The sequence below is a fragment of the Lissotriton vulgaris genome, chromosome 12, assembly GCF_964263255.1.
Source record: "Lissotriton vulgaris chromosome 12, aLisVul1.2, whole genome shotgun sequence".
In the NCBI taxonomy this organism is placed as follows: Eukaryota; Metazoa; Chordata; class Amphibia; order Caudata; family Salamandridae; genus Lissotriton; species Lissotriton vulgaris.
In genome coordinates, this window is record NC_141700.1 from 663,957,649 (window position 1) to 663,985,352 (window position 27,704).

Genomic DNA, 27,704 nt, shown 5'->3' on the forward strand with positions numbered 1-27,704 from the left:
AGTATGCAGAATGTCAAACCATAAAGACACTCAGCTGAAGATGCAGTCACATTTGAGGAACTGGTCTTGCCTGATAGCAGGGTTTAATTTTTAAACAAAATAAATAGATATGTGATGATGTCAAAAATATTTCTTTGGAGGTCATTCCTCCTCCCCTCAATGATGATATCCCTCGCTGGCTGGCGGGGGACACTAGCAGTCAGTGGTTACAAACATCACAGGTTGGGCCTGCTTTATGGCAGTGCGACTGGTGTGGCCACACTGGGCGCTGACCTGTGGAGGGGGGCGATTACCTCAGGGGGGTGCTGTGTTTAGCAATAACTTATGATTGGAGAGATGAGGATCCCTTTTGCCTGGTGGTAGTGAGTGAATCTGAGGAGGTGGCTATGGTTATTGTTGCACTAGGCGCCACCAGTGCTAAAGCCAGCCCTGGTCACAGGAGTCTGTGGAGTACTTGCTTCAGATAGTGACCAGTCCAGACTCAGGCCACTGGGGTCCAGTGGTGGGCTCTGAAAGTTAGCAAGATGGGTGGGCAGCAACCGCAGCCTGGCGTGGTGACCTCAAGGTGACTATCATAGGCGATGCAGCGATACCCACCGCCAAGGTAGGCAGGACTCACTCTGCAAACTGGCTCATGCACTCAATGCATTATCAGCCTACCTTACCCATATCCTAGCAACAATTGTGCGAGAGTCAGACTGATGAGGCTGAGGTGCAGTGACACACTCCATACGTCCAGATGGCAAAGCATAAAGGCAGCCACTAACACGAAAATGCATCTCTGGGCCTTGGTGGCCCAAAGTAGCGGGCCTGAATGCGCAGCGAGTCTAGGGACTTTTTTAAAATGGCGAGTGGGACCGCCACCTGCAGGAATAAGTTAAGTGTCCCGGTAGCATCCACTGGCAGATTCTAACAAATTAAGGGCCCGATGTAGGTAGGGCTTTACCGATCGGTATCGGCCGAAAATACCGATTTTTGGCCCTTACCGATCGGTAAACAGCCATCGAGATGTAGGGAAGCAAAAACAGAACGAATCGGATAGAAAACCGAATCGGAATGTGTACCGAATGGGAAAGAATCCGATACGTACATACCGAAAATCGGATATGTAACGAATCGGAAAAACACCGATTCGGTTACAAAGACCGAATCGGTCCATGTACCGATTCGTTAGTGACACCGATTCGGAAAATCACCGATTCGGTCCCACTACCGAATCGTTAGTGACACCGATTCGGAAAATCACCGAATCGGTCCATGTACCGATTCGTTAGTGACACCGATTCGGAAAATCACCGATTCGGTCCCACTACCGAATCGTTAGTGACACCGATTCGGAAAATCACCGATTCGGTCCCACTACCGAATCGGAAAAAATACCGATTCGGACATGCTCCGAATCGGAAAACATGCCGATTCGTATGATTCTCCGATCGGGAAATTCCCCGATTCCGACAGTTGGGGAGATGTAGGGAGGCACAGAAACACCGAAATCGGCTCAAAATCGGTAGAATTCACTCGGTATTTACCATGGATTGCAATCAGGTGGTAACCAACTCCAACCCACATAAACAGTCCCAAAATGCATTGCAACTTGCAGGATGGCAGCTTTCTATGTCATTGCGAGGCGGCTACGGCTACAGCAGGAAGGACTGAGGGAATGGCTAAGAAATGAACAGGTCTACAGACAGAGGATAACCCTGTTCATGCTCACTGAGGCTGAGATCCTACAGAGATACAGGCTGGACTCTGACACCATACTTGAGCTCATCAGGGACCTTAAGCCATACTTGGACCACCACACCCCAAGGGCACACGCCATCCCTGCCCACGTCCAGGTGCTATGCAGCCTACACCTGGTAGCGTCTGGCAGCTATCAAAGTGGAGTAGCAGCAGCAGGAGGGGTGAGCCAGAGCAGCCTGTCAAGGTTCTTCCACATATTCCTTGACGCCATGATAGACAGGATGGACCAATACATCTCATTCCCTGCAACCCACGCAGAACTGCTACAAACCAAAGCGGACTTCTACCAGATGGCACACTTTCCCCAAGTCATCGGTTGCATAGATGGCACGCATATTCCGATTTGCCCACCAGCGGACACCGAATACATATACCGCAATCGGAAATCGACACACACCATCAACGTGCAGGTGATCTGCAATGCCAAGTACACCATCACAGACCTGGTAGCAAAATTTCCAGGGAGTACCCATGACTCATATATATTCCAACAGAGCGGCATATATGCACGGCTGATGGCTGGCGATTTTGGAGAAGGATACCTCCTAGGTGAGCCACATCATCAGACCCCCATAACACATAGTAGGTAGGTGTAATACATGTATGCATGTGTCTAATGTGACCCCTTTCTCTTCCAGGCGACAGTGCATATGCCCTCCGCTCATTCATACTCACCCCCTACCTCAACCCCTCCACACCCAGCCAAAGGAGGTATAACCGGGCCCACATACGCACAAGGAATGTTGTCGAACGGACCTTTGGCATCTGGAAAAGTAGATTCAGATGCCTGCACAAGAGTGGAGGTGCAAGGCAGTATACCCCCATCACCTGCTGCAAGATCATAGCTGTATGTGCAATGTTACACAACCTTGCGGTGAAGAAGGGCACTGAGGTGGAGTTGTCTGACTACGAGGACTATGACGACGACGAAGCTGTGCCACTGACACAGCCAGCTGGGGTGTGTACGCCATGTGATGGCAGATACAGACGTGAGGAGATCACTGAGAACTATTTCTGACTGAGTACAGATGCAAAGACAGCTAAATGTTGCTTGGAAAATAAACTTTTTAATAGTGATGCACCACAGTTACATCACTGAAGTGCATAAAAAAATGGAGTCTGTCAAAACAAATAAAGTCCAGGGTTCTGGTATGATCATCCCCCCTTGCCAGCCTATTTTTTGGCCCGCTTTCCAGATCCACTGGGGTGTCCCTCGGCCCCCTCCGAATGGCCAGCAGCATCAGCGGAGCGCCTGGTGCTCCTCCTTGGCTCTGATGCAGCGCTGGCCGGGCTGCTGCGGCTGCTGCTGTCACCAGCATCACCCAGGTCCAGGGCAGGATTGGAGGCGGCGTTCGATATTAACATGGCCTCCATGGCCGTGGTGATCCTGGCCATCCCCCTGGTCAGCTCAGCAGTATGCTGACTCTGCACCGACTCCTGATTTGCGCTACGCTGGCACAGCTGTGCAGTCGCCGCTGCAAGGCGGGCCATGGCCCGGTTGAGCACCCGGGCATCCCTCCTGCGCGCAACCTCATGGTCCTCCTGCCTGGCAGAGGAGTGGGTGATGGCAGTGGTCAGCCTGCCCAACCCTGCTGCCACCTCCTTGTTGCTGTCCACAACAGCCTGGAACCCCTTCACCAACTCCCCCATCTGCAGGTTGTGCTGCAGGAGCTGGCGTTGGCAGGCCATGGTGGATCTGGCCTGTTGGCGCTGGATTTTGACCATCTGGCCCTCCAGGCCCAGGAACACACTGCCCTCCCGTGCTGGTGCAGCAGTGGTGGTGGTGGTGGTGGTGGTGGTGGCACGGCGTCTGGCACTGCTGCCTCCGGCCTGCTGAGTGGGCTGGGGTGCCACTGGTGGTGGTGTGGTGCTGGCCGGTCCCGGAGCCCCTGCTCCCAGGACAGGTAGGACGGGTGGCAAGGCCACGGTTGTGGCAGGAGCTGTTGTCGGCGGAATGGTCTGCCTTGGTGGGGAGTTGCATGGTGAAAATTGCAAGGGGGGTGAGCTGGGCAGTACTGGGGAGTGCACTGCCTGGAAATCAATCACCAGGACTCCCTCCATTCCAAGCCCTGGGGTGTCTCCTTCCTCATCCTCTTCCTCCTCCTCCTGGCCAGGCTGGCTGGTGCTCGGCCCTGCCACTGCAGTATGTGATGTGGAAGCTCCCTCTGCTGCCACAGTGGTGCCGCCTGATGGTGCCCCTAGGTACAAAGAAGCATTTGTAAACTGAGTGCCGATGTATTACAGTCAGTACAATTATGGCATTCCACATGTCCTTGCATCTCCTTACACCGTGTCACACTGTTTCCTGTCTTGTGATTCTGCACTGACATATTTGGCTAACTTCTGCTGACTACATGTACCATGATGCTTGTCTCTTGTATGTTGGTGACAGTACAGTGCTGGTGTTTGCCTATGCATTGTGTCTAATGGGGAGGTGTCTGGTAGGGTGTGTCATGATGCGCATGCTTCTTACCTGTAGCTGTGGCCATCGCAGTGCTGTCCAGGGTCCCGATCCCTACAATGCTCTCCCTCTCGATGGTGCTGGAGACAATTTCCTCCAGCTCGGTGAGGGGTGGCGCCGGGTTCTTGCCTCCTCCGGTGTGTCCTGCCTGCCTTTGGAGGTCGGCCAGCTTCCTCTTGGTGAGGCTGCGGAGGTCATAGAACCTTTTCTTAAGTTCCTCAATGGACCTGGGGGTGACTCCAGCAGCATTGACCTTCTGGGCGATGTCTGCCCACAATCGCCTCTTGGTGCTGTCTGGCACGTTGAGGGACAGCTTGCCAAAGAGCTGGCGGTGCACCCTCACCACCTCCTCAACCAGCACCTGTAGTTCTGTGGTGGTGAATTTTGGCTTCCTCTTTTGGGAGGACTTCTGGCTTCCTGCCTGATCTGCCATGTTCTCTTGCTCCTGCTCAGTCTGCAACCTCCTTCTCCCACTGCTGCTAACTGTGTGTTGGGCTCAGGCAGGCTTTCCAGATACTTCTAGAAACTTCTTAATTGGCTGCACCTGCCAGGGTTGCCACTCCCTGTTTGGGTGGGGGAGGGGGAGCCACCTCATTGGCTGAATCGCCTATTGCCGAGTCTGCTTTTACCGATTCGGTAAAATCCGAATCGGTAAAATCCGATTCGGTATTATCCGATTCGGTAAAAGCCGAATCGGGTCATGCAATGCATTCCTATGGGCTTTTTCGCCATGGGTCTATGATTGCCGAATCGGTTTTTACCGAATCGGCATTTACCGATTCGGTATTCGCCGAATCGGAAATATCCGATTCGGTGGTAGCCGATTCGGTATATTCCGATTCGTTGTTGGCCGATTCGGTAATTTCCGATTCGGACCTAGCTGAATCGGAACGTACCGAATCTCATTACCGATGCCGACCGAATCGGTTTTCATTCGGTATTTTTTTCCTACATCTCGTTTTCCGATTTCAGAATACCGATTCGGCCCGCCTCGGTATTTTGAAATCGGAAAATCCCGTTTACCTACATCGGGCCCTAACTGTATTCCGATATACATACTGTTTCATTTAATACCATCACACAAAATTAAAAATCACCTCCCTATGGATTTCATATTGGAGGTGTAATGCTTGGGGGGAGTGGGTTCTGTCCTAAGCACCCGCTGTTACTTTGCTCCTGTCAATAGAGGGGTTCAAACTCGTTTCTCCCACTTCCAACCTTGGCCAGGTACCTTCCACATGGGATTTCACCCCATAATTAGGGCTGTAGTAATAGCGCTGGGTATACAAATGATCACCTAGAAGTGGCATTATTCACAGGGGCCAACATACTCAGCATCTTCTAACAACAAACCATGTGCATGGATGCTGACAAGACGGAATGAGAGCAGGGTTGGACCGGTCCTCCATTAGTTAATTAGAAAGCTAAAAGAGTGGCCATGTTTGCAAATTAGGACAGTTTTAAACTTGTAAAGAAACGCTGTATAAATGATTTGCAGGGTCAGGACGTTTGCTTCGATTTGAGCTTGCTTTAGGCAAAGTTTGTTTCAATATCAGGGACTACAGGTGGAAGAGGTGTGGCGCAGCAACCGGAGCGGCTGACTCCAAAGCGTGGGTCTCATAGTTTGACTCCTGGCGCCAGCTCAGCTTTATGTGACTCTGGGCACATTCTCACTTAACCTCCCTGATGACCCCCAGCACCTTGAAAGTGAAACCCTTAAGGGTGATATGTTCACGCTTCACAAATAGGATTTATTATTATTATTACAGCAATAGTAAAAACCGCCTGAATAAAACCTAAAACAGGTCCGCAGGCAGCTAAAGAAACAGCCTACGCACTGACCAGTCAGCCCAGGCCGTCGGGCACTGCCTGGTTGCCCTGTAGGCCACTGACCCTGCATGAGAGACCTCCCAGCATTCCGTTTTGTGTTCATTTTCTTGCTGTCAGGTGAAGTGTCTGCAGACTCGCCAGCCTTGGCCTCTCGAGGCAGGCCCTGGCCAACACTCCTGAACCTCCCCAGTCTAGCCTCGGAATTCAAAGGGAGCGAAAGAACAATACCAGGCAATGTTTGATCTGTAATGTGCTGGACAATGCATGGTTTGATTGGTCAGTCTGTGGAATGTGTATCTGCCGCACGGGGGGCCATTTTGTAAAGAGACCTTGTTTTCTCAGAAACAAGCTTAGCTTTTTGGGACACTGCTCTTTGTTACTGTTCAAAGGTTGCTCCCGCCAACTCTGCTCTCTATTCAAATAAACTTTATTGGAAACACATTTTACAAGCGTTACAAAACTAGACAGACAGTTGTAAGTTAAGCAACATCAACATAGCAGATAGAATTTAACATTACGTTGAACTGAAAAAGGGTGTTTTGCCTCAACTTTGGTAAACTGTGATAAAAGACCATCACACTTCGAGAAGCCTCATGGAAATGACATGTGCTACTGTAATTTGGTGAGCACTGGCCAAGCACTTAAGAATGAAAACACGTTTTTAAGTACAGGAAATTGGCTCAATGATAAAAGATAATTCCATCTGAAAAACTCAAACGTGTCGTGATAAAAATGCACTCAAGTCTTCCTTCAGCTAGCTCTCATTTGGGCCACTGGTGTGTTTAAAAAACTGTGCAAAGTGGGGCAATCGTTTTTTTCACAAAAAATGAGTGTTTATTAAAAAAAAGATCATGCTTTATCCTATGTACCTGCAGGTGCATTCGTGTTTGACAAGCTTCTGGAAAGCATGGGGAGGAAATAATGTCTCAAATCCTGCTGCAGGAGGTGGTTCTGTTCTTTGCAAGGTGTATGGGTTATTTACATTTAATGCACTAGTACCAAGTCATAGCTTGGCAGAGATACTTCAACCCACAGGGCAATAACCCTGGCAACTCATCATTCCTTTGTTACAAAAATAGGCTACATCTTGACTGATGTATTTGTCATAATAAAAAACATGGAATTGATTCAATGCGTGACTCGGATATATAGTTCCAAAACCACATGTGCCCACTGTGCAGCCGTACAGTGTGCATTTCACGCGATTGTAGAAATATTTACATGGTGAATACATTTATTTCAATTTCTATGTAATATGTTCCTAACTTGTGGTACATCTTGAAGTGTTGCCCATTGTAAAGTAGAGTGCCTGAGGAAATGACCGGGCTTGACTGTGAGCGAAGGCTTGATTTGGGCCAGTGCTAACATTCATATTTCACATATATTAAGTGACAGAAATTATTTTGACACTTCAGGGGCTCCTGCTTTATTGGAAATCCATTTGTAGGTCTGGCTTGACAGAGCATCTGTCTGCAACATTTGTTTTTTGACAGTATATGTTGAGTGTTTTAGCTCAGTTACCTACAGCCATTGGCGTATGTGGTTCAGCTCCCATCAGCTATTGCTTTCAGACCTTATCAATCACATCTTGGATCAAGCCAGTATGCATCTCTTACTTTATGCGATTGAATTTTCAGTGTGCTATTCAGTTTCCTAGGACGTTCTTCAATTGAAATGTATGAGGGGCTATTCTACTTTTGCAGTGTACAGTCAATCATATACAGTGACATCACACTTTCAGCCAGATTCATCAAAGGAAATTCGGCTCGAGCACTATTTTTGCATTTGGGATTCATCATCGCAAATGCAAAAATCACAATTCTAGAAATCGCTAAATTGCGATGAATTGCATTTAATGAATCTCAATTTGAGATTCCTTAAATGCAATTCATGAACCATTTAAAAATTGCGAATTCGCAATCTGGGGCCGCTATTTACCGCAAAGTCTAACTACGTGGTAAATAGCGAAAACTTAGAAAAATGCACTTTAGTGCATTTTTCTAAGTTGTATGTTACACACACACATGTCCTTTGGACATGTGTGTGCGCAACACCAGTGTATATTACCATTTCAGGGGTGCTACAGGGTGTCCTTTGGACAACCTGGCACCCTTGAAATCGCATCCTTATTTGCGCCTCGCTATTTGCTAATCGCAAATAAGGAATGACTCCCCATTCATTCCTATGTGCCTTAGGAATGAATGGGGAGTCATTCCTTATTTGCGATTCGCAATTAGCGAATCGTAAATAAGGAAGCTGTAGGAATCGCAATAAATATTGCGATTTCTACATGAATCCAGTTTTGCGAGTCTTTAATAGCGAAAATCGCTATTAAGGACTCGCAAAACATGACAATGATGAATCTGGGGGATAGTCACATTCAATTCGTATACTAATAAATGCATTGTCTATATAAAACAATCATTTGCTATTTTTCCACTGCAAGACAGGTTCACTTGATAGAAAAACAAACAAATTGAGTGGCTCTCAAATGGTTGTTTTTCTATCGTTGCCGGTTAGAGGAACGACCCATTTGCATCACAGAAACGCCTGGCTTATAACTTTTGCAAAACCTTTTTTTACCAAGTCAGTAGTAAAATAGATTGTTGGGCTTCCAGGAGCTTAGAGTTACCTTGTGTGGCTAAGTAACTCCAGATTAATGCAAGTTAACACAAATCGCTGCCTTGCTTTACTCTAAAGATGCATAAGAAAAGCTGTAAACAGGCAGAAAGAAAGTGGAGGAAACTCTACGGGGATAAGGATAAAATTGCTTTGAATGTAGCACTGGGCATATACAAAGGTACAATTGCCAAGGCAAAAGCCGAGTACTACGCAAAATTTTTCCTGAAAGCGCCTAATAGTGCCAGAACTATATAAAAATTAATGAACGATCTCGCCAAACTGGACTGTGTTAAAAATAAGATTTTTGCTACCCAGATCTATGTGACGGCCTAGCAGTATTTTTGGAAGAGAAGATCACTAAAATTATTGGTGGTATGGAGGTAAATAATGAGACTGGGATGGAGGATGGAAATGGGTCACCTGAACCTGTGACATCGGGTAAGCAAGAAGAGGGAGTAGACAAAGATGAACTGGCTACTCTGGATCATTTCCAGATCCCTACAGAGGAGGATTTTAATAAATTAGCTCTGAGTGTCTCCTCTGGGTCGCCAGTGTGGACCCTCTACCGCACAGCATATGGAGAGAATTTAAGGAAGAGCTATTTCCTCAGCTCCACCTAATCTGTTGTCAATCATTGAGCAGTGGAATAGTCCCAGGCTGCTGGAAGCAGGCAATGGTGACACCTTTATTGAAGAAAACCACTCTTGATCCCCTATGCCCATCCAACTACAGACCCATTTCCCTGCTGCCCTATCCAGTTAAAAATCTTGGAGCGGTCAGTTAGCAAGACCCTCTCACAATTTCTAGAAGACAATCACATGCTAGATGAGGTAAAAATGTAGATTTTGTTCAGTTCATGGAACGGAAGCGGCCTTAGTGAAAGTGCTAGACGAACTTTGAATGCGAGCTGACACAGGTCAATCCGTTATACTAGTGCTACTAGATATGTCAGCCGCATTTGAAACAGTCAACCACAGCATACTCCTAAGCAGACTTATGGATGTTGGAATTAAGGGAGTGGCACTGAATTGGTTTACATCATATTTATCAGGCAGACAACAGGCAGTGGCCATACCTCCCTTTCTATCTAAATATAGTCTCATCCAGCATGGTGTTCCTCAGGGTTCTACAATCAGTCCGATCTTGTTCAATATATACCTGCACCCACTCATTCCAATTATTAAATCTTATGGAATTTGTTAGACCTGTCTGGCTTTTTGGCGAAGTCCCTCCTAATTTTTATTTATTTTGTCCCCTTTTTGCCCCTCATACCCTTGTTAATTTTTGTGTCTACTGACTTTTTTGTAGGTGTTGGTCAGGGGGATAGGTGTTTTCTTCCCCCCTCATAATCTTTTACCTCAGGCCCAGAGGCCTGTTCTGACAGGAAAGTTGGCACCACCTAAAATGGTGGCCACCAACTGCCCCAACTGTCACCAACAGAACCTGGCCATAGCCTAACATAGGGCATTCCAGAACCTTCTGGTCCATTCTGGACCACTGAAGGGCAGCCTATATAAGGCGGAATGCTGGACAGCCATTTTGTCTGTCAGTGAGGAGCAGCTAGAGTGAAGGTTGAGGTCTAGTAGGGGTAGGATTCTGAAGGGTGGTTCCCTCTACAAGAGTAGCCCCCTGTCAAGACTTTCCCACCTCCTAGTCCTGTTGTCCTAGCCAGGTTAGCCCATCCTGCTGACCCTGGATAGAAAGGTTAAGGGGTTAACTTTAGTAACCTTGGGAGCTGTGAAGTACCCTGCCCTGGGAATTGACCTAAGAGTTCCCCTGTGTCCTGAATCTGTCCAGTAAGGAGGGTTAGGGGTCTAGTGCTGAGGAAGTGCTCTGTGGACTTGTTCTGAAGGAGCCTCTCCATTTGTAACCCCCCTCCTCGTCATAGTGAAGAAAAGAGGGTCTTTCATTGGACTAACTCAAGATTTGCGTTTTCCTAAAACTGAACCTCTGGTGTGTAGCAAGTTCCCTCACCTGTGGGTCGGCAGAGAGAGCTGAGGAACCTGCATCCTGCGTGCCATCGATAGCGGGACCCCTGGGGCACTTATCGCGCTATGTGGCAGCGCCCCCGCAGGTTCCACTGAGCCTGAGAAGCCTTGCGAGGCTTCCCTGTGTGAACGGGACCCCAGGGGCGCCTGCCGCGCTGATCGAGAAGCGGATCGATTCCCTGCGCTGAAAGCGCCGTGTCCTGCCAGCGCTGTTCCGGTGATCAGAGCAGGTTTGCCGGTCATTCGAGGGCGGGGCTGGAGGAAGCCGAGTGGAGCAGACTCCGGAGTCAGCCACTGCTCACTCGCGCATGCCCGCCCGCGCCACGCCTCTCCAGGAAGACGGAGGCGGGATCCATCTGAGAGGCGCCGGGAGCTGAGGAGCGAGTGAGGAGTCAGGCATCGTCTTTCCCTTTCCCCGCTCGAGCGCCTCAGAAAGGAGCGAGCGGGAGGGGAGAAGTAGGCAGAGTCCTTCCTCCGCTCGGGCACCGCCAGAGGAGCTGGCCGAGCCCAGAGGGAGAAGCGGAAAGGCCCGTTAGAGGCTTGGGGGCAAGTGAGAAGTTGGCAACCCTTCCCCTCGAGCGCCACGCAGAGGAGCTGGCCCGAGGGGGGAGGAAAGAGCAGGGAAGTTAGCCTGTTCGGAGCGTCGTGAGGCGTGAGAGCCTCGCTTGCCTTGGTTCCCCGCCCCCTTTGCCTGCTGTCCCCTACTAAGTCTGGTGCGAGGCGATCCCAGCCATAAACAAACAAGTAAGGAGTGGAAACACAGGGGGAGTGGCGCTAGTGCCTACAAAGCAGTAAAGTAGTTACTGGTCAGTCAAGCCCTGCTATCCTCAGGTTGGAGAGTAACATAAGGAAACCAGATCTAGCCATTGTGGTGAATGGATTAACTGAAAGGTGTTTCATGTGACTGAGAGTGAGGCTCTGGCCTGATTTAAGTAGGCTGAGCACAGTAATTACCTAATTGAACCTTCTTAGTTCAACTGTGAGAAACTGCCTTGTGATTTTCTTTGAAACTGGTTTAATGACAAATGAACTGTACTGTTGAACCTGATTGCCTAGATTGCTTAGCAGATTAAATGTTATTACTGTAATGATATTTGCTCTTGCTTATAGTGAGGTGTAGTTTTCTCCCAAGATTCTAGCGGAGTGTATCTAGCCTAATTAGTTCTAAGGTACAGTTATTCCAAGGAAAAAGCGTGATCAGAATCCGGAAGTACAGTGACAGCTAGTAATGTAGAAAAAGTGATTATCTGCTAATGATTTAAAACGTGTAATCGCTAACCCTGAAAGTGATCTAAACTGATTTGAACTATTTATATGTGAGTTACTGACTTGACAACACAGAGCACATTATTTTTATATAAAGCAGCACGTATTTTCATATAATTTTGGTGTAGTGTTTTCCTTTTTGAGTGCTATTGCGTGAAGTTACTTTTGGGTGGTCTGCAACCTTTACACTGTGCCTCTGAGATGCTAGTCTTGCCCTAGGCCAGGCTACCTAATTCCAACATATTGGTGCCTAGCGGTGGGATTGCGGACTTGGTTGCAGCTACTTACTAGTAATTTGGCGTAATACACCTAACCTACACCAGGAGTTTTCTCCTTGCGGCCCTCCCAATTAGTCTTTTTGTTTTTTCTAAATTTATTCCTGGTGGTGGGTGGAGTTGGTTTTAGGTTACCCTCACCCCACTGAAATCTCTGGTGTGTATCCAGGTTTGCCAGACTCACAATGGAGTTTGTGGTGGAAAACCTGGAAGTCTATTCCGTGCCCCAATTGAGAATGTTCTGCCAGCAGATGGGGGTCTTCTTCAAACATGGTGCAAGGAAGGGGGAGCTCCAGACTAGCCTTAGGGCCTGGGTGGAGGCACACCAAGAGACAAAGGAGGAGGATGAAGAGGTTGACCGGGGCACAGAAGGGGGGGTGGAGGAGTTATTCCACCATGAGGGGGAAAACTTGCTCACCGGACCAGTGTCCTATTCCAGAAAGGGCAGTAGCATTTCTGGGAGAAGCCTAACAGAAGCTGAGCTCACCGATAGGAGGGAGAAAAGACAGCTAAAGTGGGAGTTGGCTAAGATGGAATTGGAGAAAGAGGAGAAGAGGATGGTCCACGAGTTTAGGCTAAAGGAACTGGAGCTCCAAAGTCTACAGCGGGGGTCCTCTCCTGTTAGGAATGGTGGCAGCGAACTGAAAGAGTCAGCCAGGGAGACCAAACCCTATATCCCAAAGGACCTGATAGCGAGCTTCAGTCAGGGGGATGATGTTGCTAAGTGGCTGGCCGCTTATGAGGTTTCTTTGAAGGTTCATGGAGTGCAGGAGAAGCACTGGGGGGGTAGTTTGTACAAGTACATGCCTCCTGCTGGTCGGGACACTTTGTTGGCCCTGGAGCCAGAGGAACAGACAAACTACCCCACCATGAAGCTGGCGTTATTGAGGAAATTCGGGCTCACCCCAGAAAGGTACCGACAGAGGTTTAGGGGGAGCCACAAGATGGGAACTCAGAACTGGGTGGACTTCCTTGATTACGCCAGAAAGGCTTTAGAGGGTTGGGTCAAGGGCAGTGAGGTAAAAGATTATGAGGGGCTGTATGATCTGTTTTTGAGAGAACACCTCCTCGAGATCCCGAGCTGCGCCAACACCTGGTAGACAGCAAGCTGACCAATCCCCGGAAGCTTGCAGAGGAGGCGGACATCTGGACAAGTACCCGGGTGTCCACCAAGGGGACTGGAGGGGAATCTCAAAAAGCCGGACAGGGCGCCCCCCAGAAGAAGGAGGGGGGGGAGAAAAAGAAAGAGTTCTCTAAAGGTCCCCAAAATAACTTCCAAGGGAAGGGAGCAGGTTTCACCCCTAGGGCAAACCCGCCCCGGAACCCTCATCCTGGCCAGAGCCAGCAGCCCAGGGTTCTCCACTGTTTTGAATGCGGTGGCGTTGGACATTATAAGGGAGATGTCAGATGCCCAAAGAGACCACCCCCTCCCACCGGAGGAAAGTCACCGGGAGTAGCTAGTGTAGCGCTCGGGGAGGAGTTGCCCTTAGATAAGGGGGGTGAGTGGGCGGGTGTCACCTTAGTGTCCCTGGGAGAACGGGAGATGGTGCCAAAGATCCAGGTGCCCCCAAATACTACAAAGTATGGGCAATGGGTTACCATCAATGGCCAGAGAGGGGAGGCTCTGAGGGATACAGGAGCCAGCATGACTATGGTGAGAAGTCAGCTGGTGTCCCCAGAGCAGGTTGTTCCAAATGTACTCCACCCCGCCGCGATGGCTGACGGCAGAATGGGCCACTATCCAGTGGCTGAGGTTCCCTTTGAGTGGGAGGGGGTTGCAGGTTCACTTCGAGTTGCCGTAAGCCCTGCCGTGCCAGTCGATTGTCTGTTGGGGAATGACATGGAACACAACACTTGGAGAGAGGTGGAATACCGGACGCATTCTGCGATGCTGGGTACACCTGACTGGGCCTGTGTCAGCACACGGTCTGCGACTGCCCGGAGAGGGAGTTCGCCTGGGTTGGAGCCTGGAACAATGGCCCAACCCGCTGCTAAGAAGGGACAGACCCGGAGACAGAGAAAGCCTGCTCCGGCTTCCACACCCCATGAGACAGATCGGCCACCTGCGGTGGTGGACCAGGAGTCCGTGGAGGGGGAAGTAGACTCTCTGGAGGATTTGCCCATCCCGGCGGAGTGGCATGTGGAGGGAGGTCCTACCAGAGAGGAATTCTGTAAGGGGCAGAGGGAGTGCCCCTCCCTTGAGGGACTGAGGCGACAGGCTGAAGCCCAAGCAGCAGGTGATGTTACGGGACATTACCATATTTACTGGGAGGATGGACTCCTCTACAGTGAACCCAAGGTACCCTCGCCTGGTTCATCGAGGGCCTTGGTAGTCCCGCAACAGTACCGAGCCTTTCTTTTGGAACTGGCTCATGCCATACCCCTGGCAGGACACTTAGGCCAGGACAAGACCTTTGCACGGCTTGTTCTCCACTTTTACTGGCCTCAGATGAAAGCGGCGTCCAACACATACTGTAGGACTTGTGTAACCTGCCAGGCCAGTGGGAAAACAGGGGTGAAGCTAAAAGCTCCCCTGGAACCACTTCCAGTCGTTAGCACCCCCTTTGAGAGGGTGGGCATCGACATTGTAGGGCCTTTGGATCCACCGACAGCAGCTGGTCACAGGTTTATCCTGGTACTGGTGGATCATGCCACACGGTACCCAGAGGCAATACCTCTGAGGACAGTCACTGCACCTGTAGTGGCAAGAGCCCTAATGGGAATCTTTACCCGAGTGGGATTTCCCAAGGAAGTTGTGTCCGACAGGGGGACTAACTTCCTGTCAGCTTATATGCGGGCCATGTGGAAGGAGTGTGGAGTGACCTACCGGTTCACCACTCCTTACCACCCCCAGTCGAATGGACTGGTTGAGAGGTTCAACAAGACCTTGAAGGGCATGATCAGAAGTCTGCCCGAGAGCCTGCGGAGGAAATGGGATGTCCTCCTACCCTGTTTACTCTTTTCCTACAGGGAAGTGCCCCAGAAGGGAGTGGGCTTCAGCCCCTTTGAGCTTCTGTATGGGCACCCTGTACGCGGTCCTCTCAGCCTGGTGAAGGATGGTTGGGAGAAATCTCCCAGGAAACCCCCCCAGGATGTGGTGAGCTACATGCTGGCCTTCAGGAGCCAAATGGCGAAGTTGTGGAAGCAAGCTTCTGACAACTTGGAGGCCAGCCAGGCAGTCATGAAGGAGTGGTACGACCACAATGCTCACCAGGTGGAACTGGAGCCTGGACAGAAAGTGTGGATGATGGAACCTGGAGAGCTTAGCGCCCTCCAGGATCGCTGGACAGGCCCCTTTGAGGTGTTGGAAAAGAAGGGTAAGGCCACATACCTGGTGGACCTTAAGACCCCTCGACAGCCCCTACGGGTGCTACACGCCAACAGACTCAAGCCCCACCATGAGAGGCCCGAAGTCATGCTGATGATGGTGACTGACGGGGGAGAGGAGGCGGAAAGCGAACCTCTCCCAGATCTCTTTTCATCCCAAGAGAAGGATGGGTCAGTGGAGGGAGTGAATCTCTCTCCTACTCTCACTCCTGAGCAACGGGAGGACTGCCGCCAGATACTGGAGCAGTACTCTTCGTTGTTCTCCCTTGTCCCGGGAAGGACCCACCTGTGTACCCATGATGTGGACACAGGAGACAGCCCACCAGTGAAGTCCAAGACCTACCGGCTGTCTGACAAGGTGAAGGCTAGCATACATGGAGAAGTTGCCAAGATGCTAGAGCTGGGAGTAATTGAACCTTCCAACAGCCCTTGGTCCAGTCCGGTGGTGCTCGTGCCAAAAGCCGCACCACCAGGCACCACACCTGAACTGAGGTTCTGTGTGGATTACCGAGGACTGAATTCAGTGACAAGGACTGATGCTCATCCGATCCCTAGGGCGGATGAATTGATTGACCGGCTAGGAGCTGCCCAATATCTGAGTACCTTTGACCTCACTTCAGGGTACTGGCAGATCTCCTTGACAGATGGAGCAAGGGAAAGGTCAGCCTTCTCCACGCCTGAGGGACACTACCAGTTCTGTGTGATGCCCTTTGGGCTCAAGAACGCCCCTGCCACATTTCAGCGGCTGGTGAACCAGGTCCTCTCTGGAATGGAGAGTTTCTCTGCTGCTTACTTGGATGACATTGCTGTCTTCAGTAGCAGTTGGGAGGACCATCTGCAGCATTTGCAGGCCGTTCTCCAGGCCCTGAGACAAGCTGGATTGACCATCAAAGCCAGCAAATGCCAGATTGGGCAGGGGTCGGTTGTGTACCTTGGACACTTGGTGGGTAGGGGGACCGTGCAGCCCCTGCAGGCGAAGATTGAGGCAATCATGGCCTGGGAACCCCCCAAGACACAGACTGAGGTCCGAGCTTTCCTGGGCCTCACAGGTTACTACCGTCGCTTTGTGAAGGGGTATGGCACTATTGTAGCGCCCCTCACAGAGCTCACCTCCAAGAAACAACCTCGACGGGTAGTTTGGACAAAGGCTTGTCAGCAAGCCTTTGAAAAGTTGAAACAGGCAATGTGTGCGGCACCGGTCCTGAGGGCCCCAGACTTCTCCAAGGAGTTCATTGTCCAAACGGATGCATCAGAGCATGGCATTGGGGCAGTGCTATCGCAACTCAATGAAGAGGGCCTGGATCAACCTGTAGTCTTCTTATCCAGGAGGCTGCTTCCCCGGGAACAGAAGTGGAGTGCCATTGAGAGGGAAGCTTTTGCGGTGGTGTGGGCTCTGAAGAAGCTGCGGCCATACCTCTTTGGCTCGCACTTCCTGGTTCAGACCGACCACCGACCCCTTCGTTGGCTGATGCAAATGAAGGGGGAAAACCCCAAGTTGTTGAGGTGGTCCATCTCCCTACAGGGAATGGACTTCCGGGTGGAACATCGGCCTGGAGTGGACCACGCCAATGCAGACGGTCTCTCCAGGTATTTCCGCCTTAGTGATGAGGACTCCCAAGGGGTTGGGTAGTTCTCCCCACTTTCAGCTGGAGGGGACGCGTGTTAGACCTGTCTGGCTTTTTGGCGAAGTCCCTCCTAATTTTTATTTATTTTGTCCCCTTTTTGCCCCTCATACCCTTGTTAATTTTTGTGTCTACTGACTTTTTTGTAGGTGTTGGTCAGGGGGATAGGTGTTTTCTTCCCCCCTCATAATCTTTTACCTCAGGCCCAGAGGCCTGTTCTGACAGGAAAGTTGGCACCACCTAAAATGGTGGCCACCAACTGCCCCAACTGTCACCAACAGAACCTGGCCATAGCCTAACATAGGGCATTCCAGAACCTTCTGGTCCATTCTGGACCACTGAAGGGCAGCCTATATAAGGCGGAATGCTGGACAGCCATTTTGTCTGTCAGTGAGGAGCAGCTAGAGTGAAGGTTGAGGTCTAGTAGGGGTAGGATTCTGAAGGGTGGTTCCCTCTACAAGAGTAGCCCCCTGTCAAGACTTTCCCACCTCCTAGTCCTGTTGTCCTAGCCAGGTTAGCCCATCCTGCTGACCCTGGATAGAAAGGTTAAGGGGTTAACTTTAGTAACCTTGGGAGCTGTGAAGTACCCTGCACTGGGAATTGACCTAAGAGTTCCCCTGTGTCCTGAATCTGTCCAGTAAGGAGGGTTAGGGGTCTAGTGCTGAGGAAGTGCTCTGTGGACTTGTTCTGAAGGAGCCTCTCCATTTGTAACCCCCCTCCTCGTCATAGTGAAGAAAAGAGGGTCTTTCATTGGACTAACTCAAGATTTGCGTTTTCCTAAAACTGAACCTCTGGTGTGTAGCAAGTTCCCTCACCTGTGGGTCGGCAGAGAGAGCTGAGGAACCTGCATCCTGCGTGCCATCGATAGCGGGACCCCTGGGGCACTTATCGCGCTATGTGGCAGCGCCCCCGCAGGTTCCACTGAGCCTGAGAAGCCTTGCGAGGCTTCCCTGTGTGAACGGGACCCCAGGGGCGCCTGCCGCGCTGATCGAGAAGCGGATCGATTCCCTGCGCTGAAAGCGCCGTGTCCTGCCAGCGCTGTTCCGGTGATCAGAGCAGGTTTGCCGGTCATTCGAGGGCGGGGCTGGAGGAAGCCGAGTGGAGCAGACTCCGGAGTCAGCCACTGCTCACTCGCGCATGCCCGCCCGCGCCACGCCTCTCCAGGAAGACGGAGGCGGGATCCATCTGAGAGGCGCCGGGAGCTGAGGAGCGAGTGAGGAGTCAGGCATCGTCTTTCCCTTTCCCCGCTCGAGCGCCTCAGAAAGGAGCCGGCGCGAGCGGGAGGGGAGAAGTAGGCAGAGTCCTTCCTCCGCTCGGGCACCGCCAGAGGAGCTGGCCGAGCCCAGAGGGAGAAGCGGAAAGGCCCGTTAGAGGCTTGGGGGCAAGTGAGAAGTTGGCAACCCTTCCCCTCTAGCGCCACGCAGAGGAGCTGGCCCGAGGGGGGAGGAAAGAGCAGGGAAGTTAGCCTGTTCGGAGCGTCGTGAGGCGTGAGAGCCTCGCTTGCCTTGGTTCCCCGCCCCCTTTGCCTGCTGTCCCCTACTAAGTCTGGTGCGAGGCGATCCCAGCCATAAACAAACAAGTAAGGAGTGGAAACACAGGGGGAGTGGCGCTAGTGCCTACAAAGCAGTAAAGTAGTTACTGGTCAGTCAAGCCCTGCTATCCTCAGGTTGGAGAGTAACATAAGGAAACCAGATCTAGCCATTGTGGTGAATGGATTAACTGAAAGGTGTTTCATGTGACTGAGAGTGAGGCTCTGGCCTGATTTAAGTAGGCTGAGCACAGTAATTACCTAATTGAACCTTCTTAGTTCAACTGTGAGAAACTGCCTTGTGATTTTCTTTGAAACTGGTTTAATGACAAATGAACTGTACTGTTGAACCTGATTGCCTAGATTGCTTAGCAGATTAAATGTTATTACTGTAATGATATTTGCTCTTGCTTATAGTGAGGTGTAGTTTTCTCCCAAGATTCTAGCGGAGTGTATCTAGCCTAATTAGTTCTAAGGTACAGTTATTCCAAGGAAAAAGCGTGATCAGAATCCGGAAGTACAGTGACAGCTAGTAATGTAGAAAAAGTGATTATCTGCTAATGATTTAAAACGTGTAATCGCTAACCCTGAAAGTGATCTAAACTGATTTGAACTATTTATATGTGAGTTACTGACTTGACAACACAGAGCACATTATTTTTATATAAAGCAGCACGTATTTTCATATAATTTTGGTGTAGTGTTTTCCTTTTTGAGTGCTATTGCGTGAAGTTACTTTTGGGTGGTCTGCAACCTTTACACTGTGCCTCTGAGATGCTAGTCTTGCCCTAGGCCAGGCTACCTAATTCCAACATAATTAAATTAGTGACCTATGTAGATAACACACAACTTGTTTTCTCGATGGAAGGGAATCAAGCAGTATCGCTTGACAGATTCCATGAGAGTATGCGAAGAACTGCAAAATGGCTACAGGATAACTCCCTACAATTTAATGGAGACAAGATGGAAATTGTATACTGTACAGCGAAGAAAATATCTTGTCCACTCCCAGCCGATTTCTGGCCCACCCCTACAGAAAAACTTCTAATTCCATTCAAGCCAGTGCGCAACCAGGGGGTGATGTTTGACGATAGACTACAGTTAGACTCCCAAGTTACCAAAAGAGTTGGCACTTGTCTATCTTTGATCAGAGCTCTACGGAAAATACTTCCGTTGTTGCTAACTTCCGCCAGGGCGCAGGTGGTGAGAGCTGTTATCCTGAGTCGGCTAGACTAAATTAAGGCTCTGCTACTTAGAGCACCGAACTCTCTGATAAAGAAGCTCCAGAGAATTCAAACAATAGCTGCCAAGTTAGCTTTAAAGAGACAACGTAGGTCTTCTGCCTCCCTATCCATGTAAGATCTCCATTGGCTACCGATAATGCAAAGAATACAGTTTAAGTCACTTTACATTGTCTTTAAGGCAGTACATGGAATGGGACCTAGACCACTACAGAGCAAATTTACCTGGTATATCCTAACCAGAAACCGCCGCTCTTCATCAGCAAAGTTGGTAGGCACACCCAGATTTAAAAAGACCAGGATCTGAGGCAGGGCATTTAGTTCTGCAGCTGCGCGGCTGTGGAATGAACTCCCGGTTCAAATAACAGATTTGTTGTACTTTAGGAAAAATGCTTAAAACGTGGCTATTTCCCAGGGTATAGTGGAGCCCAGCCGTAGCTCCGATTACTTTCGTCTGGTGTGGTTGTTTATGTGCACGGTGGTATGCATGGTAATCTCAGCCTCAGGATACCCGATGGGTGCTAGTGCGCTATACAAGACCGGCTTACATTACATTACTATGTTGGGAAGCAGTTCCATGGGTAAAGCATGGGTGTTCCCATGCTTCCAACCATGGATTTTGGCACAATTCCCAGATTTACAGAGACTTGTAAACCCATGAATGCGTTTAAGTGGTATGCCTTCCCAACAGAGGCTTAACAAGGAGAACAATCTTTATTTCTCCTCATTGTTTCCACTTTCTGCTTGTGCAAACATAGATAGGGGAAAATGCCTTAAAGGACAGTTTTTGTACAGAAAAGTGCACCATGACATATGGTTGACTGCGTTAGCACTAGGCAGCACTCTGTGCGCCAGCGCAAGGAGAGTTGCTAAAAACACAGTTGATGGACAGAATGTAGAACAATGTCATACATTCACCCCAGTACAAGGATCTGGGCCTAAATCCATCGTTTTTTTGCACTCCACACCACCCTGGGTTAGACACTGGCTATATGCAAATCAGCTCTGACCCTGTGCCTCATGGGAACAGTCCAGTCCGAACTACCAAGCCATGTCTTTCCCAGACCGGAATCAAGCATCCAAGGACCGGTTTCCGGCTTTCAGTCTTCATCAGCCTGGAGAGAGCAATAATGTCACATCGTAGTAGGTTTGACGCATTCTTGCTCTCTCCGTCACACAGAACATGGAGTTGCCTTGTTGCACTGCGTTACTTTATGATAAATCTGCCCTAGAGGATCATTTACTTTTTTAATAATAATACATACAATTGAGATGTCTGAGTTAACTCACTTGTGGTGTGTTTAAGTTAAATGGTAAATAGCAATATTATTTCTGTATTTTATCTACATATTTGTGCAGTTAGTGGTTGGAAGTAGTTGACACTTTACTAATATTTGTAATCATTCATACACTTATCAACTGTAATCCTGGTCTAAGGTCCTGCGATGTCACTTATTGTGGGGGAACAGCGTTTACAACGCAACTTTTACCACGCACTACCTTTACCACGCAACTTTTACAACGCAAGTCGTTACAACGACTTGCGCTGGGGGCGCTGTAGGATAGGGAATGGTTTAATTTACTATCCAAGACAGACTTAAGACAGAATCCTAACTTAAGTCTGTCTTAAGTCTGTCGTAAGACAAAATCCTAACTTCTGTGAATACCGAAAGGAGTAAGTTTAGGATTTTGTCTTAAGTTAGTTCTGTGAATCGGGCCCTCTGTGTTTCATCCCAATACACATCCTTGCAAATAGTTAGAACTAGGCAGGAATGAAATTCCTGTCATGTGGGCACAATTCTCATAGTTTTGGTATTTCCACTTTACTCTTGTTACATAAAATTATGCTATTATGCCATGCCTCGTAATTATGCGCTGTTCCAATTCAGATGACCAGAACGTGGCTTCTTGCGGTTTGCGACAATTGTGGTTTTTTGTCCTATTGCTTTACAGTGAAATGGGCCCTGGTATCCAAACTAGATGTGAGGATGTATTTCATGCTAAAATATAGTGCCACATGCTGGTTTTGCCTTTCACAGAATTATGCATAATTTTCCCAAACCGTTGCATAATTACACAAAAGTATATTTTGCACATTCCTAGCTGGAACTCGCCCACAAGTGAATCAAAGTCTCAGATTCTCAGAATGGATTAACAATGTGTTTGACTTCTTATTTGTTCCATGATCTTGCTGATGCAGTAATTAGGTCTACCCTTGTTAACCATTCCATGGTATCTTTTAGACAGTGTTAGCCTTCTTCCAGGCTGAGTTTTCTCCTTTTGATGATGTCTAGGATTTCGTTTATTATTTAGAGTTGGTGTTCTCTCTAAATTGATGTTTTCATCCTAATCCATGGCCAATACCAAATCCTCTTTTTCTGAGGCATTCTGTGTTACTGTATTAGAATTTGCAGTTTTGTAGACATTGTAAATTATTTCCTTGGTTCTCTTTGTTCCATATAAATTAATGGATTTGTAATGAGCGTTACCCATAAAGGTTCTTAAATTTATTTTCTGCCGAGTTTGTCCATTTTAAGAACTTTCTTATAAATGTTTTCTATCAGCATGGTGAGTGTGTATTGACGTCTAAGGGGAGACCTGATGTCTGTTTAGAGTTCTAAATTTCCTGCTGGTTGTGGAAATGTATAAAGTAGCTGGTCTAGACTGAGAAGGAAATCTTACAGGTTTGTCATAGTTGCTGTTGGCCCATACATTGAAATCACCCAATAAAAGAGGTTTGGAGGCTGCTGTTGACATGCGCAGTTTTACATCTAAGGTTTGCTCTAGAAATCTGGTGGTGCATTGGGGGCTGCAAACACTAAATGGGGGAAGCACTTCCATCAGTTGGTCACAAATGCGTTCAAAAACTGTAGGCAATCAACAATATCTGCATTTCAGATGTACCTGCTTACAAATATTTCAATTGTCTTTAATTTTTCCCCACAGTAAAAAGAAAGTCACAGAGGGAAAAGCATTCAGAGTCTTTGCCGTGAAACAGTAAGAGCTGATTGACCAGGAGAAGACACGGCTTACCCTGAGATAGAAGAGAAGGGCTCCATACCATACATGCAGAGAGGAGGACTTTTTTATGAGCTGCATCTTTGCCAACCAGCCTTAATCTTCTCCTTAACATCAGTTTCATCACTATTGTTTTTTCCAGCCAAACAAGCCATGTTGGGACTGAACTGTCCACATCTCTTGAGGATCTCTGCTGCAGCTTTTGTGTCTGGGCATTTGACAATCGATGCATGGACTCTGTATATAATAGAGACAGGAGATGAAAGACAGCGGAGTGGTGGGTCTCTGCAAAGCTGGATGTGCCCATGTAGAGCGGAAGAGATGGGATTGTCTTCATATTTTGGAGACACTGAGCCGTTTCTTGTGGTCCTCAGCAATTTGAATGGTGTGTTTGTTTTTTGGAAGCCATCATGCAATGTATAACAAGTTGTTTCTCCACACAGTGCCTTCTTTAGTGGAGATGTTGAGTGAGTCTTTCTGTGTGTGTATGACTTTAGACATTTGTCGGCTTTGAGCCGGTCTGCAGTCACCATGTTAGGGAAGGCAACCCTCTGTTGAATGAGATGGTATGACTGTCATGGTCTACCGCATGGCCACTTGTATGCGGTCAGCGGCAAATGTGGCAAACACATAGCAGCGTCTACATGTTCCTGTTTTTACCATTGTATTTTCCTAAAAGAGACCCACTTGCAAGGCCAAGTTTCCTAGATTTGGATTTTGGCATTCGGTGTATTGCCGACATCCCCAATATGCCAAACAGCCGATCAATTACTTGATCAACCCAATAAGTTGTGCTTTATGCTGGCAGAGCCGGTTTGTTAGCGCTAACCAAATACAATGAATCCCATTGGAACAGGGCAAGAAAAAATGGATTGTAGAAAAACACACGGAGAGTCACTTAAGAGCCGCGATCGGAGCCTGGTGACTCTTGGCTCTGTACACCCACTGTCAGAGCAGGGGTATTTATCTAAATTCAACTGCAACTTTTTCTTGCCCTGGGGCGACTTTATATTCTTCACATTTATGTTGCTATATTATTTTTATTACAGTTTGTACAACTTATTCTATACAGCAGTGCTGGTTTATCTATAGTTAAGCAGTGATTAAAAGCAGATCTTATTTTGTTATATGTTGCAGTGTTGGTTGAAGCTTGTCTGTGTTCCCTATTCATCATGTTCTTTTTGTACAGTATATTGAAATGTTTTATGTGATGTGCAGGGGTGTTTGAGATTGTTTGTATATACCGTTGTTACTTCCTTTGTTACTTCCTTGTGGTGCTGCCATTTCAGTGGGACATTTCTATCTCTGCCTGTTTAACCACAGTTTGGGGGAGGGGGGCTGGGCTAGGTGCTTAGGTTAATGTTAATAAGTAAATCTATATTGATAGGAAATCAGCTTGTCACCTCTTCTCCACCAAAAGACCTCCCAATGTTGGCCTTGAACAGCTCCTATATGCTCTCTGTAATGTGCCCATCTATACCACAGAGCTGGTGCCATCACATACTTCATGGTGACAGTGTCCGGCGTTGCGGGGTTCAGTGTGGCATCTCGGACCCTACTTTGGCAGGGTACATGGTGGAAGAGGAACTGGGGCTCCCTGACACTTTCAGGAACAAGTATTTCATCCCTGCTACCAAACAAACTGAAACCTAGGGTCCCAGGGTCCCAGGTCCCAGGTCCCAGGATTGTATTGCATTATTGTATCCAATATACTTAGAGTAACTTTTGGTCCGCCCCTTGTTTATGATTGGAGGGTTCTGTTGCCTATCTCAGTTGTGTGCCTCTGATTCGATGGCTTTACTCCCTATTGCTTTGTTTGTCCTACTAGGTAGCATCTCGATCTCACAGTGTCCTAACCGGATGTGTTGTATCCTTCCACTGCTTACTTGACAGGATTCTGTTTTTAATTCTACATCTAGCACTCCATTGGCAGCAAGCATGTTTCCTTGCTATCTCCCCTTATTTTTCCTGTCTCTCCAACGTGTTGTCTTCATTCTCTGCTAACCTTCTCCTCAGTGCCTCCCCATGTTGAACATAATTTCTGTATACATTATTTTGTTACAAAGCCTCAGCAGCTGCAAAGGGATGCCAGGCCGTTCTGATCTATTTTTGTGCTTCACTGCACTTTTTTCTTTACATTTACCACTCTAACATGGCTATCTGTCATGTTACAACAGTAAATTAAAAATGGCTACCTGTCATGCGCACACACGTGTCATGGAGCACATGTGGACATGAGTCACAATAAAAGTTTGTGCCTCGGAGGCCACCTTGGAATGGGTATTATTTAATGCAAAACCTATGTTGAGTTTGCCAATCTGAATGCACACGCATCTTGATGCATGTGTGCAATTGGCAAAAAGATTTGGTACAGCAGTGTCTCAGCCGAGACCAACACAGTGATCTCAGTACGCTTTCGCTGCACGCTACACACATCAACCCACACAAAGTAGACTTAAAACCTCCACCCCCTGGCTAACTTCTCTGACTACTGAGTGTTTTGTTTATTCTTTGGACCTCCGCAACCCATGTTTGGCCAAAGACCTTCCTCTCTTATGCCTAATGATGCTCTGACTAGTATGACTGTTCAGTGTATTACAGCTACCATATCCCACAACTTCCTTTGCACCCTCAACCAAACTTAACTCAACTTTAAACTTAACTTTCTCTCAACTTTCCTTCATCCGAAGATTTAATGGCTTCTGCCTCAAACGATGAGCAGAAATGCCACGCACCAGCGTCACAAGACAACCTAGTTCCAGAAACGAAGAGTCCGTATATTGCAATGTTCTGCTGCAGTGGGAAAAACTGCACATTGGCCACCATGAATGAAATTTACTATCAACAGCCTGCCCATCAGTTGGCCAGCAGGATAGAGATTGTGCTTTCATGTCACTCTCCTCCACCCGTGACCCCAAGCAATTACACAAAAGGTGGTCTTCCCTATTCCCAATGCCTCCAGTGCACAGAAACCATGTAAAAAAAAGGTATACTATGTAAGGCAAATATCCATAAATGATAAGCAGTAAAATTCTACTCCACTAGTCCATAGTTTGCTGCAAGTCACAGCTTCCTAAAAAACCTGAGAGTACAGCGTCATGCTTTAGCAAACACCCTGGCATGTGATGACGCAATGTCAACATGTCATGAAGGGAACATGTCCGATAATTAGCTTTGAACCCCAAATTCTCATATTTAATACAATTTGTTATATCTTTTCTTTTAACATGTCAGCCCAGAAGTACATGCCTTTAAGTCATTACCTATCTTAGCTGCTTTCCCATTAGCCAATGAGTTGTGATGGGCAAGGCGTACGCTCAGTGATGCTGGCAGCCACGCAGTCATGTGTGACCAAGCTCAATATGTGTAGGAGGATAGTGTATGTCTCTATACATTTCAAAATGTAAGTGCTGTGCTAGTGCTTTTATATTCCCCGCTTTCATGAACATGGCTTTAAACTGCTGAAGGGCAACCTGAATGAATGTTATGCTGCCTACTCAAAATCCAAAGTACTCCAAAGACCTTAAAATTGAAATTGACAGTTGTAATTAATTTCAGTAAACTCCACATCAACCAGAAATCTGCTGTCAAGCAGCAGTTCAATTCAGGGACACATGCAGAGAAAGAAAGTTAATATAACAGAACCAACCAGAATTCGAGCGTTTACCTAGTATCAGGATGAATTACTGTTCTATTTCCGAGATGCCAGAAGGTGTTTCACAAATGATTTTAAGATAAGAAAAACGTTCCCATTAATTTCTCTCCCTAACTCTCTTGCTGTTAAGCAATATCGGTCAATATGTGTTAGTTTGCATTCAATAAAATGCCAGTGGCAGAAAAAGTTGTTAATAAGTTTATAAGTGCAGCTGTTGCCAGTAAGACAGGCGTCTTGACACTAAGGAAGGTGCACACTAAAAGGTCTCAGTTTTGTTCAAAGAGCCAGGTTTTTAGGCTAGCCAAGTCAGGTGCATTTTTTATATCTAGAGGAAGAGACTTCCAAGATTTGACTGCCAGGTTGGAGAAGCACATCCCACTAGGGCAGGAACAGCAAGTTGCAAAACGAGGAGCAAAGAAAGCGTGAAGGCTGGTTATGTGTTCACATGTTTTTGACTAGGCCGAGTGATTTAACCCCTTCCACGCTGATGACGAGCTGGGCTCGTCATGGCGTAGCCTCCTCGCACGCTGATGACGAGCCCAGCTCGTCACGTAACATGCGTTTTTGAAAATCTCAGCGTGCGAGCGGAATTCCGCTAGCGCGCATGAGGTTAAAGACAGGGCGTTTAGTCACAGGGATCCAATGAAATTTGTAAAGAGAGATGGATACAGAGGCTCAAGGTGGTAGTCGTAATATGACATGGACTGCTGGATTTTAAACTGTTTGAAGGCATCAAAAAATATACCCCATCCTATGTATAAGGAGTTGCGATAGTCCAAGTGTGAGATTATTAAAGCGTGGGTGACCGCCCTACACACATCCAAAGGAAGAAAACAAACGTTTTCTTTGTTTACATCCTGATGAGTGTGAAGCAGCCACTTGCCACCTGATTGATTTGGGCGGTGAATGCCAATTTATGGTCAAAGACCAAGCATAGATTGCTGGCCCAAAAAACCGAAGCAAGGGGAAGTCCTGGTACCGAGGGCCACCAGTAGAAGACCATAGAGAAGGTTGTTTGAGAAACTGATAGATTTTAGTGTGTTCGCATTTCTACGTAAAGCAGTTAGTGGCCGTTTGGGCTACCACTGAATTTATGTAAGATCTAAAGGCTGATCCAGTGGTGATAGG

General features: G+C 48.1%; 1 protein-coding gene across 1 annotated transcript in view; it reads left to right on the top strand.

The window, feature by feature from the left end:
* The window catches only part of CRISPLD2 (cysteine rich secretory protein LCCL domain containing 2), a 173,078-nt gene extending 147,888 nt beyond the window's left edge, over positions 1 to 25,190 (top strand). Inside the window, exon 15 of the mRNA XM_086945849.1 lies at positions 22,850 to 25,190. Within this exon, the coding sequence (XP_086801975.1) occupies positions 22,850 to 22,904 (55 nt within the window). The 3' untranslated portion in view covers positions 22,905 to 25,190. The remainder of the gene's footprint in view (positions 1 to 22,849) is intronic.
* Positions 25,191 to 27,704: the final 2,514 nt, after the last annotated feature.